The following is a 13,403-nucleotide window of genomic DNA, read 5'->3' on the forward strand; positions in this document are numbered from 1 at the left end:
ATTTGAATATGAGTAAGGATTAGGAAAATAAATAACTTTTATTGATTTTTATTATGAAAAAATATACATATAAAAAATAAATAAATTGATTACATTTACATTTAACTTTAAAAAGCAGTTTTGGTATAAAGTAGATACCCTTTCCCCAACAAAAATGTTGTAAGTTTACCCAAATTAATAAAAACTCAAGTTATGTAAGCAAAACAAAAAAATCAACAATGTACTTCAATATTCTACATTCCAATGGTAATAGTACAAAATATAAATATTTGATCATTAAAAAATTGTGATTAGAAAATACTTTTACCATATTTATAGTTATTTTTGTATATATAAAACTAATAAAGTTTCGTTGGCTTTACCTTTATGAACTAGCGACACGCGCCATAACAAATTATGTATTTTAAATGCGCAATTAAACTTCTATGAACAAGTTTTACACTCAAAATGTGATTTAGCCCAATTCCAAAAATAATCATATAAAGCCTTTATGGCATAATTTATTTAAATTTTAATTTAAAAATCTTTTTGTAATGGCTTTTTATTTGTCGTAAGTGTTGTTTGACTTTGAACTAACATTTTTCTACATTGCAGCCTTAATTTTACAGGTATATGTTAGCAATTTTTACCTCTACACAATTTACACATACATATCATATTCACTTGTAAATCAATGACTTCACTCAATCAATAAATTTCCAGGCACTTATATCACAATTTTGTTTCATGTCTAAATGGCCTTCTTAGTTGCCTAATTATAACTGGTGGGGGATTACTGTCAGACTCTTCACCAGCACTATCCACATCACCATCACTGCTGTTTGTTGATGTTATTGTTCGGATTGGTCTTGCAGCTCTTGGCCTATATCAAAAGAAATTATCTTTAAGTGAGACTCATTACTGGTAAGGCACCTGTTAAAAACAGGGTTATCCAACGAAAATCGTCAACTTACTTACTATTAAGATTTTAGGGAGCATCTTTTAAACGCAAACTGCTGACTAAAATAAATAGAAGAAAACTGTGTTTCCTTGTCGTCATCCTGGATAGAATTCAGTATGACGTAATTGTATTCACTAGGTTTTTTACTGGAGTACTCTATATACAACACGTGCAGAGGACGCAAGATCAAAAACAGATTTTTTTAGTCTCAATTGGTTCTGTTACATTTCCCTGCTTTATCTTATTGATTTGTAAAATTGCAAATTGGCTATAAGCTAGTTTTGCTTAATTTTATTTACCTTCTATAGTATTTGAATTCTCTTGGAAGAGTGTAAGACCTGGGTAAAGAAATTTGACTTTCTAAATCTGAACCCACAGAATGGTAGGATATCACTCCATCGTCCCCAGGTATTTCGGAAGATTTAGCCTGCTCTTGTCCTCCTGATCCTATACCTCCGCCGGCGACACAGTTGCAGTAAAGATAATGTGGCGTCAAAAGTACTTCTGGCGTTCTAATTCCATAAAATAAATGGCAATTGTGAATTACCCTTTAGAACGCACATATTTTTATTTAATTAATAACATATAAAATAGTAAAAGAATAGAAAAGTTTTTATTTACATTCATAAAAGCAATTTTCAATAGATCCTTTTATTAAAATCCTTTTGTTTTTGAAATTTATGAGGCGAGACAGTGGAGAGATTCAGAAATCCTCCTTAACATGCCGGAACAGGTGAAAGTGAAATAACTAAATGGTTAAGCACATTATGTGTGTTATGTTATCCCGAGGTATATTAAGCTCAAAATCTGCAATCCGGTGGATTCTTCAGTACATCCGCTAGTGAAAAGGTCTGCTCCAACCTCACTGACAATTATTTAGTAATAATAAAGATTCCAAATTTTCCAAAAAGGATATTGAATTTTGTGTGAAATTGAAATTCATGGATGCATTAGAAGTAATTGCAAGTATTCCTTTTCTTCCAACAACAGCAGTCAAAGCTGATAAGACAAATCAGTCAAAGATTGCAATAGTAAATATTTGTGCAGTTTTCAAAAGCGTGACCTATTCTGTGAATCGAAAGATGCCTACAGACCGACATTACCTCTTCTTTGAACTGTACTTACTGAGCTATATAGACCGGTATCTGCACCCTTCAGTTGTTTTATAAATTTTCTAGATATTGCTGTTAAAATGAAACAGTCAACATATTTCTCACGAAATTAATAGAAGTTTGTTGATATTATTTAAAAATAGTTTCAATTGTAAAGAATATTTCTTCTTTCTATCACCGGATGACGATAAAAAACATATTGTTGCATATAATGGCTCCCCTAAGACATGTTGATATGATATCTTAGAAATTGTTTAAAAACAGTAATAAACGTCACATTAGTCAAGACCAAGAACGAGTCTAATAATACTATACATTTTTGCAAAACAGCAAGATAAATTCACTGATTGATGTATCAAGTGACAATTGACAAGTGTAAAAATAATAACAGTTTCTAAAACCTAACAAAAAAATCGGATCGGTCTCAAATCTGTGTTAAAGTACCGAAAACATTCGATGTGATTTGCGACGGTGGTTAATGGAACTGAAGCCTTACAGTTACACTTTGTTAGAAACTATATTCAAAATATGTATCTTTAATTTTTCAAAATTTTGATAAATAAGAAAGCAAGCATAAAACATATAATTTTCTTTGTTCTGTATTTGAGAGGTGGCAAACATTTCAATTTTTGGATTTTTTTTGTGTGACAATTCTAACCTTTTGAGTTTGCACGCATATTCATGAGATGAAAAAATATATTTACCTATTTCTAGGTGCTCTTGGAGGTGGCCTTCTATTTAGGTTAAATCCATAGCTGGCCAAATTATTTAAAGAAGCCAAACTAAGTAACTGAGGTTCAACATGCTTTTTTGTCCTCGGAATTGGTTGGCGGTCATCAAAATCTGCACCTTCAGGTCCTACAAGCTTTCCTATAAATTATATATATTATATATTATAAAATATAGCATTATAAGCAATAATGAAAAAAAAATTGAGAAGGTCCATTCAACATGTGCAAGTGCAAGATAAATTTCGATGCGCCATTTTTATGGCAGTATTTTCTCAAAATATGCCTAGATCTCGTTAAATGTTCTAGAAAAACGAGTTAAGTGTGTGGAGACCACTGTTTAGAAAGAAAATTTCGCAAAATGCAGGTTAGCGGGACAAATGTAGGAAAATCATATCCTTCTTCTTTACGAAAATATTAGTACCCATTGTATGTCGACAGTTGTCACAAACAAACTAAAAGTTGTTTTGTTTATGTTTTATATTCGGGGTAAATTTTACAAGTGCTGGTTAGAACTTTTTAATGTACGGAATTTCTATTGGCCGGCAATGAACAAGACTAAATTCAAAAGGTTGAAACGAAATTCTTGCACAAAACATGTTTAGAATTTTACTAAATTACATCTCATTAAACTTTCAATGAACGAGTTGCGTGAAAAATCCTGTATAATAAAAGATAGCTTACCCTGTTTAATTTCCTCTTCAATAATTTTTAATTCAGCAAGTTGTTTTTGTTTCTTCTCTTGAAGTTTTTGATGTATATTAACTCTGGATCCAACGCTGCTGCCTAAAATACAAATAAAATTAGATAAGCATTGACTTAAAAAACCATCCAAAATATTGTTTAAATTTGAATAACTTGAGTCAGTCAATTTTTTATTACAATCATATTTAATTCAATATTTGTTATTTCTTTTTTCTAAAAGACAAATTTTCTAACAAATTCTTAAATTAATTATTAGCAATCATCAAAAATTGGTGTGGTGGGATGGATTTACTATTGCTGACAGCTGAGAAAAGAAGTAGTAGCGCTTTTTGCAGCTATTTTGGCTATGACTGATTTTATTTCACAGGTTGGTAAAACAAAATTTTTACCTTCATTTTCGCTAGATGATGGCAAAGGTCTTCTCCAAAACGGCACTGTTACAGGCCCCACTTGTATTTGCGTACCTCCTGTACCTGTAGGAGGTGGGATAAATGTTGTTGGTTTTTTCTTTTTTCTGTAAAGAGCAGCTGCGGCTGCTGGACCTATTCCGGTAACGCCCCCAAAACGGCAATTAAATACACCGCTAGGTAGACCACAACTACCATTTCTTCCAGGTGCGGGTTTTTCAATGAGTCGTCTCACATGGAAATATCGATAGTACAGAAGCATGAAGCCGATGCCAGCAGCAAACAGAGCCACAGTTAAGATTGCAACTGTTAAAAATTAATTTAACAAAGTAATGATATGAATTAATGTTTAGTAATTTACATACTTTAAGGATATTAAAAAATATATAATTTTGAAAACAATCCCACAAATACTGGCGACACCTTGCTTTTTGTAAATGGAATTTACACATTACTGCTTTTTTAAGTGCTAGACAATTCTATACAAATGTCATGTGCAATATCACAGATTTAAAACTTTCTATTTTGAAGATATTTAATAATTGCCTTTCTTTTATCATTTCAATTATGTAACTGACTTTGTAGAGAAAGACCTATTAATTAATTAAATTTCACTTTAACTGTCACATAATAGTCGCCTTAAATTATTACTTACATTTCACCCAATCTGGCTAAAGTCTACCTGGATTACAACAAATTGCGCATTCAAACGAACAAAGGTTTAATGCAGTTTAAAAGTCTTACCAAGTTCGATATGCTCCGGTTTAGTTTGCCATGTTGCAGCCAATGAGGCCCCTACTAAAAGGCAATTTTCCAGTAACATAACCACATAAAATATAGTCATTGTACGACTGTGAGATTTGTCCTGAAGGTTAATATATGCAAAAATGTAAATAGCAGCTATTAAAGCACATACGCCCAGTTTACTTCCACGTTGACCATGAAAGGGACTACGAGGACTCACAAGCCACAAGAACATACATGACCAATGAAGAGCTAAAACCTGAAAATTAAACTATGTTATTAAGCATGTATGTATTATAAATTACTAAATTAACCCTTATACCGCGAAAATACAATATTTTGAACATTATACTAACAAATATTGTCTTTTCCTCTTTAATTTCAGGCACAGTTAAAAAAAATTGGAGTAAACCACAAAGCCATTATCTGATGGAATCTCATTTTAATTGCAAATTAAGTCTGGAGGAATTCCAGGGAATTATATACTCTTTATTTTCGATTTAACCATACTCATAAGAAACTGGTTGCTAACACAGGTTGTTTCAAAACTAATGTAAAAAACTTAGGGGGGTAATTCATTGTTTAAAATAAAGGGTAGTTTGTTAATTGGACGTTGAGTTTAAAGTCAACCAACAATGGAAGTAGACACTATTAAACAACACAGTTTCTGCTTTTTTTAATAAGTGCAGGGGATTGATTAGACTACCCCTATCATTCTTAACAAAATTTAAGGAAAAACTTATGCAATCAGATAAAAAATATTTTTTTTTATTTTGTGCTTCACTTAGCAAAATTTTTTCTTTGAATTTTTTGATACTGTTTCCAAATAAAAAAAAATTGGATAAAAAAAATCCAGTGGACGTCTATCACTTCTTAAGGTGTCTTGCTCATTTCTTGTGTTTTTATTTAAGTTACATTATTTAAATAAAATGTTTTTAAACATATTCATAATTTACACATGAATAGATCAATTAGTTTTAGAAATATAGGTTATTTTTAAAATGTAATTGTTTAGAAGATCATTGATAAATGTTGGTACAAAATACAACCCTTTATCAGCACCCAACTAAATTATTTTTCTAAAATAAATTTTTTTGTCGATACGCAAGGCTTTCATTTTATTTTTGATTTGAAAACTGTAAATTTTATGAAAAAATTGTAGGTGTCTATCATCTATGTCAAATACTAAGTTTGTCCTTAAATTTAGTTAAGAAGGATGATAGAGGTGGTTTAATACAATCTCCTCCTCCTAAAAAAACAAGCAGAAAGTGTGTTTTCATAATAGAAAAACTTCGGTAATATTTTCTTTTTCTATCTATTTCCTTTTTTAAGATAAAAAAATATATATTATTTGGCGGCCATATTTGCAGCGCAATATTTCCTTAATGGTTGGTTTTTGAGCCAACATTTATATAACAAACTACAATTTATTTTAAACAACACCTCTCTTAAGTTTTCGCATTTGTTTTGAAACATCCTGTATATTAGATACTTATTGAAGTTTAACATGTGAAAGGTAAATCATTGGTAAACAGGGTTATTCAGATTACATGGTCTATTAAACTTAAAACAAAGGCAAGCAAGCCTTCACACACAGTGTGGTACTCCACACATTAAAATATATGATTACTGAACATTGTATGTTAAACTCTTTTCCTACAAACAATATTTGGTGACTGGGGTCTAAATCTAAATCACTATTTTGTTTTGATTTTGCATTTTTTAAAATAAATTGTGATGATGCTGACCCTGGATTTGTATTCTGATGTTCAAAATCATTTTAAATAAATAAATGAATAAATTATGTTTTTGGAAAATACTGTAGAAACATAAAACAAAAAATTGAGTGGCTTTCATCACTTCACTTTTTAAACTGCTTTTTTACCCATTTACCAGATATATCCAGGAACTGTAGGTGGCAGCATAAACCCACAAAGCCAAAGTCCTTGAAGAAACAGTTCCAATACGCCATAAAAGTTGAGACATGACTCCTAACCAAGTTAACACTAATCGATCAACTGTTTGGACATGCTTACTAAATGAGGCCAAAGCCCAGCATACTGAAAACAATGATAGGGAGGTGGAAACCTTAACTAAATCTGAAGGCATAGAGGTAGAGGCAGATCCACCTTAAAAAGAATGTCATGAAGAAAATAAAAAAAAAATCATAATTAAAACTTACTAGGTAATAGGTGCAGTTGCAACAACAACATTGGCGCTGCTTCTACAAATCCATGAATCAGCCGTAAAATACACAAATCTCTAACATCTTTTTTCACTGTCGCTATTTGTACAGGTATTAGTAATCGAGCATAACGCCAAAGAACACCCATCTGCATCAAGTGAATAGTAATAACGAGCATTCGAGACCAACCCGTCGGTTTATTTAAAAAATACCTATAAATAATATTTACTCTAGATTTAATTCCCATACAACCAAAACAACTTACCAACGTAAAGACAGTACTTGAGAAACTAACAGTGCCAAAAAAATTGCTCCTATACACTGCGCAAATATTACTTTAATGCCTCGCTCGTAAAGAGCATACACAACAAGTACATGGAAAACAAGATCACAGAAATATGCGGCCAATGAAACGATATTGAACACTAAATCGCATAATGGCAAAAATTCTGCCATGACGTTGACCCAATCATTACATATTGCTATAAAAAAAATTAATAAATTTATATTTCCAAGTACAATGTTGTAAAGGTTTTGGGATATACTGATTTTGGAATCCCGATTTAGCTTTCATTTCCATATAATAAAATTGTCTATGTGAATTTTGGAAATTATTATATTATTTACTAATCAAGACATGAAAGTGATACCCTGCTCTAAGGATGGAACTAAAAGTTCATAACCACTTGCATTCAACAGTATTCTTCATCAATCAAATTTAAACCATATAGCTATTAGATCCTTCAGAAATTTTCTGTTGAACAAACGTTTCAAAAACAGTTTACCTACTTGTTTTAGAGTCCTCTCGAGGATTGGTCGCATTCCTAACCTCCTTTCACTATTAATACATACGTTGGCATACATTTAGGATTATTTTAACATTTCAATTTCAGAGGAGAAAAGTTTCCATTGCACATAGCTGATGAAATGAAAAATAAATAAAATGATTTTTGCTGATTTAAATAAAATTATATGATATTCATATATGACCTATTCGACAACCTATTGTGTTATATAGTATTTTATTGTACTATGTACTGTAACCACCACAGATGATTGGTCACCAACCTTAAGTAGTAAATTAAATCTGTTCTTCAATTGACAGAATTGTGAACTACAGCAAAAAACAAATAGGCACTGCTTCTTTTGACAATAAATTTTGAATTTCTTAAAATTCCGATAAGGATTAAAGAATCACAAAAACTGGGTAAGATCAACAAGAAAAATGATTATATTGTTTGGAGAAATTAGCACATTGCCGGGCAGGAGCCAATATATTATTTGGGGTGTTAGCTATAATGATTTTCCCACGTTTCCAATTTTATTTTTAAACTGTGTCTCAACTATTTTTTACTATTTCAAAACTAGTTTTTAAATAAGTTAATAACAACAAAACTAACCTTGTGACCCTGACTCGTGTTAACTTTTATTTAGTCAAGACCGATTCTTCGTTTTGCTAACAATTTGTTCACGATTCAGGGTCAGTTAGGAGTCATAAAACACAAGTGCCAAGGTTTCCGGTTTTAAATATAGGTTTGAGATTTTCTAGATAGGCAATAGGTTTTTCCAGACCAAGCAATCAACTAAACAGCAAAAAAATGCTTATTTTCGAAAGAAGCGGTAGGCGAAACTACAAAAAGTGCAAAACGGCTCTTCGGCATTATTATATTATGTAACAAATTTGGTAAACAGTAAAGAATTCTATTTTAGCACGAACAGTGTTGCACACTAGGCATACTTTTTGTACAACCATTAGTTTTTGAGTATACATTTGCTACAAAACACGACAAACGATAAAATTCAAGCCACGGATAATATCTTCGATTACTCCCAAACCCGTAAGTAATATCCCGAAAATGTCCAAAGTAGCTCCCACCCCTATATAACAAAACTGCGGTCGTCCAATGAGAGTTTCCACACACTCGATCCATGTATAGTTGGGTATTTTAGACAAGGGAGTAGAGAAAAAATTTGGAAAGGTCCATTCAAGAGGCGCATGCACATGATTTAAAATCTTGGTTTTAATTAATGTCTTTGCGGCATAAATAGACTTATCATGGCCTATTTAAGAACAATGGCAAACATGAATCGCCCAGCTCTAATGTGGTGCTACCGCAGAATCCTAAGTTGCCTCTTAATTGAAACACTAAATCCAACCAAAATCATAATTGTGGGTGAGTTTTGCATTTTATTTGTTCACGTATATACCATGGGCCACCTGCCAGTCTGTGATGCGCTGGCAGTGTAATATGGTTATGATATTTGGAAACTGTATGTGAATATGGAAAGGCAAATAAGGTTTTTAAATAAATTATTGGTTGTTATATTAACTGTTATATATTATGCTCATTCTTCGTTTGTACATAGAAGATTTGAGTATAAATATTCGTTTAAACCCCCATATTTAGCTCAGAAAGATGGATCGGTGCCGTTCTGGGAATATGGTGGAAGTAAGTTTTCTGTTTAAACAATTATCTAATAATGGTCACTTAGTAATACATGAAATTTATAACAAAATCCTTCCTAGCAGTTTCATTTATTCTGCGAATATAATAAATTTCCGGTATTTGTAGAATTTCGTGCCGCATATTGACACGTATATAACCCAATATTTTCGCTTCTGTTGATTCATCATTAATCAGTTTAAGTACCAAACTCAGTTTTGAAAGATACGGCGATCTTCAGTCAGTCTAGGAACTTCTCTCGGGTGGAATTCCCATAGATAAACAACTTCGATATACCCTACTTTATTATGTATTATTGTCAATGAGTATTTTATAGATGCAATTGCTAGTTCAGAGAATGTCAGATTGGCACCTTCTTTGCGTAGTCAAAAGGGAGCAATATGGACTAAGCAACCAATAAATTTTGATTGGTTTGAAGTAGAAATAGCATTTAGAATCAGTGGAAGAGGTAGAATAGGAGCTGATGGGATGGTGAGTATTTTTTGATCATTTTGTTATTTGGTAATATTTTTCTTGCACTGAATTTAAATTGTCTGTAACTGACTAGTTAAATGAAAAATAGTCAAAAAAGACAAAACACCATATTAGTTTATAGGAAGGGAGTTATATTTATAATTATTAAAAGAATAATCCTCTATCAACAGATAAACTGTAGTATAAATTTAAGTGGAATGAAGAACCTAGTTGTTATCCTCAAAAAAAAAGTTATAAATATGTGACATATCCCTTGTAGAAAGGAAGGTGAAGCTACGACTTTATGCTAGGGACATAATATTTTAAAATGGTGACGGGGCTCAGCACAGTGTCTGGAATTCTCAGAATGTATCTAAAATATGTTTTCAGGCATTTTGGTACACTCAAAATAAAGGTTCCTATGATGGTAATGTATTTGGATCTTCTGATAAATGGGTTGGATTGGGTGTATTTTTTGATTCATTTGACAATGATAATAAGCATAACAATCCCTATATCATGGCTGTTCTTAATGATGGAACAAAGCAGTTTGATCATCAAGCGTAAGTTACCTTATAATTATATAAAAAGTTCTTTTCAAATAACCAATAATAACCATAGAAAATGTGTAATTATCTGGTTGTATTACGTCATATCACTTCATATTTCATAGTTTTGGTTGACTACTAATTGTCAGATTTCCAGGAAGTACAAAATTTGTACCTAAGTAATATTCTAGAAAGCTTTTAATGTATACTGTAATATATTTTATTATTAATCAATTTTAAGTGATGGGACAACACAACAATTGGCTGGTTGTCTAAGGGATTTCCGTAACAAGCCATTTCCAACAAAAGCAAAAATTGATTATTACAATAATATTTTGACATTATTGTTTCACAATGGAATGACAAATAATGATCAAGATTACGAAGTTTGTTTACGAGTGGAAAATGTTGTGTTGCCAAAGAATGGATATTTTGGACTTTCAGCGGCAACTGGTGGATTAGCTGATGATCACGATGTTATTCATTTTTTGACAACAAGTTATAATGCAGCAGGCACTCAGATGGGTCAGCAAGGTATTAAAAGTTATCTAGAGAGTTAATTATATTTAACAGAAAATAAAAATAAAAATAAATACTCCCATTTGGAAATATTATGTCAATTTTTTTTTCCAGAATAATTTGCTACACCTAAAAAGTTATTTTTTAGTCAGTTACAAAATTTTTGAATGATTTACTTACTAATATCACTTCGATTGTACCACCTTTGGTCTAGGAAGAAAAATTTTGTTTAGGTCCAACTGAGGACCAACAGAAACTGCAACAAGAATATTTGGATTATCAAAAAAAGTTAGAAGAGCAGAAGGCTGAATACAAAAAGGAACATCCTGGAGAGGTAGGTCTCTTTTTTAGTTTTTGAAAATGCTGAGTTTTTTTATTTGTTCTTTTGTATTGTTTTGTTATACTTTTAAAGTTATTAAAAACCTTTGAATACATAAATCATGTTTACCTTATACAATTTTAAATATTCCATAGAAAGAGCCTGACCTTGAAGATTGGTTCGAGTCTGATAACCAGCGGGAACTTCGTCAAATATTCCAAGGCCAAAATCAAATTTATGATATCATTAGGGATCTTAATCGTAAATTGGACGAGGTAATTGGCAAGCAGGAAAGAACTTTGAGTTTGATTTCTCAACAAGCCGGCGCAGTTGGCGGCCATGTGCCCGCTTCTCCGGCAAGTCAAGCTCTGCCAGTTGATAGTTCTAGCGACAGTATTCGAAGACACGAGGTGGATGCTATGTTTAACAATCAGAATCAGATATTGAACGCTGCAAGAGAGCTGAGGTAAGAATGATTTTGACAGGTATGATGTTTTCCTTTAATAAAATACCAAGTGCCAGAAAATCTTTTTAAAAATTTTTAATGAGAAAATAATTCGCAATAAATAATTGAAAATAGGCATAAGTATGAAAACATATTAATAATGTTGTCAGCAAACTCTTAGAAACACTACATATCAAACAGGATAATAATAATACTGTACTCCTTAGGCAGTTCAAGGCTGTAAACTATTTTTTTGAACATTTAACCAAAAACAATTTGCTATGAGTCTCTAATTTTGCACAAAAATTTCTAAAAGATAGATTGTAAATAATGCCTAGAGGGTAAACAAAATTATCAGCACATTTTTTATGAATATTGGGAGAGTTAATGAAACTAAGTACATTAAACAAAAATAATGTATATTTGTTTCAGTTTAGTAACAGTACTCACTCTAACATTAGATAATATTAATAAATTCCAAAAATTGAGGCCCTGGGTGGTAATTTCAGAAACTTGATAATAATTTCCAGCATTTACTTGCCATTGTTCAATCACAACCTGTTATAGAAAGTCACTTATTTATTTACTTAGTTCAACTTCTATAGGACGTTCATCTTGGAACTTAAACAAAGAGCTGACACCATTATCAATAACCAAGCGAAGCAGCCAACTGCCCAAGTTCAGTCAATAGGCTATGATTCCCAAGCATTAATTTCTGAAATGAGAGACGGTATGAATCATGTTAAGTCAAACATGGCGCAAGTTATGCAAAAAATGGGATCTCAGCAAGGTGGCTGCCAAAATATCAGTTGTGTGTCAGTGACAACTTTGTTGGTTGTTGTAGTAATTCAACTGATAGTCATTTTAGGATATCAACTCTACAAGTAAGATTAATTTGCTTTTTTTTTAAACAGGCTTAAATAAGTATAACTGTTTTCATTGTATTATTTATTATATTATTTTTTTTAAACAGGTTAAGACTTTATATATTATTTTAACACATTAAATTGTCACTCAATTTGTGCTTCTAAATCGAGATGAAATAAAGAAATATGCTATAACTTTGTAATATATTTATCACATCACATAAAAAAAGCATATTCTTTATAAACTTGAGAAGAAATTGACTGCAACCTCCCTGAAATTGCAACTCGCCTTGTATAAACAGAATTCATACTATGTTTTTTTTATTTTAGGGACAATAAAGGCAGTCAGTTAAAGAAGTTCTATTAAATTTGGATGTAGGCAAGCCAAAATTTCTAAAAATTGTTAACTTTATGTAGATTTACCTTCCATGAGCCTAATTTGTTATTTTAAAATTAAGAATAAAGTAAAACTTCCGCAGGCTGTGGACTTATAGATATACATCTTCTGGATTTCTTATCTAATCAATTGTGGCTCGTTCAGTTGTTTAGATTCCTTCCTGGAAAATTTCCATTCAATTTTTAGAAACGTCAACCATCAAAACGCATCCCATTAAACATCCAAAACATGTATATCTACACAAATAGTTTGTATTTGTAAATAGTCCAGATTACTTTTAAGATTGTTAAGACATGTTTCATACCCTCAACTCATTATTAATTTATTTTTGAACAGTGGTTGTACAGTTTTTAGAGCTATTCTACTTAATTTACAAAAAAATTATTAGTTTACTCAACTTTTTGTACAAAGCAGTCTGTGAAAACAGTATGAAAATGACATGACAAATAAAAAATTTATTTTTGAACTTTTTTTTTAACCCCCCATTGCATTTTAATATTCGTTTTCATGTCGAGGCAATTTTTCCCAATTGCGTGCTTCTTATTTTCTTTTAAACTATTGATTTTTTTT

General features: G+C 31.3%; 2 protein-coding genes across 4 annotated transcripts; one reads left to right on the forward strand and one right to left on the reverse strand.

The window, feature by feature from the left end:
• Window positions 1–61: 61 nt before the first annotated feature.
• On the reverse strand, window positions 62–8,865 carry LOC132699084 (XK-related protein 7-like). 3 transcript variants are annotated; one of them, XM_060665563.1, is made up of 11 exons: window positions 7,611–8,865; window positions 7,087–7,303; window positions 6,819–7,033; window positions 6,530–6,765; window positions 4,809–4,895; window positions 4,637–4,757; window positions 3,875–4,198; window positions 3,465–3,566; window positions 2,757–2,922; window positions 1,240–1,452; window positions 68–862 (listed from the first exon to the last, which is right to left on the reverse strand). In XM_060665563.1, exons 2-11 carry the CDS (start codon window positions 7,275–7,277, stop codon window positions 712–714), a joined length of 1,806 nt encoding a protein of 601 aa, XP_060521546.1. In that variant the 5' UTR covers window positions 7,278–7,303; window positions 7,611–8,865; the 3' UTR covers window positions 68–711. The 3 variants fall into 3 exon arrangements, with proteins under 3 accessions (XP_060521556.1, XP_060521546.1, XP_060521539.1); XM_060665556.1 differs by having other exon boundaries at window positions 4,637–4,895; XM_060665573.1 differs by lacking the exon at window positions 1,240–1,452 and having other exon boundaries at window positions 62–862; window positions 4,637–4,895.
• Window positions 8,866–9,019: 154 nt separating this feature from the next.
• Window positions 9,020–13,280, forward strand: LOC132699097 (protein ERGIC-53). Its single transcript, XM_060665586.1, has 8 exons — window positions 9,020–9,271; window positions 9,603–9,757; window positions 10,130–10,302; window positions 10,529–10,821; window positions 11,040–11,140; window positions 11,281–11,591; window positions 12,176–12,454; window positions 12,767–13,280. The coding sequence occupies exons 1-8, from the start codon at window positions 9,103–9,105 to the stop codon at window positions 12,801–12,803; spliced, it is 1,518 nt and encodes a 505-aa protein (XP_060521569.1). The 5' UTR covers window positions 9,020–9,102; the 3' UTR covers window positions 12,804–13,280.
• Window positions 13,281–13,403: the final 123 nt, after the last annotated feature.

Source organism: Cylas formicarius, unplaced genomic scaffold (assembly GCF_029955315.1).
Source record: "Cylas formicarius isolate icCylForm1 unplaced genomic scaffold, icCylForm1.1 PGA_scaffold_10__41_contigs__length_53128322, whole genome shotgun sequence".
In the NCBI taxonomy this organism is placed as follows: Eukaryota; Metazoa; Arthropoda; class Insecta; order Coleoptera; family Brentidae; genus Cylas; species Cylas formicarius.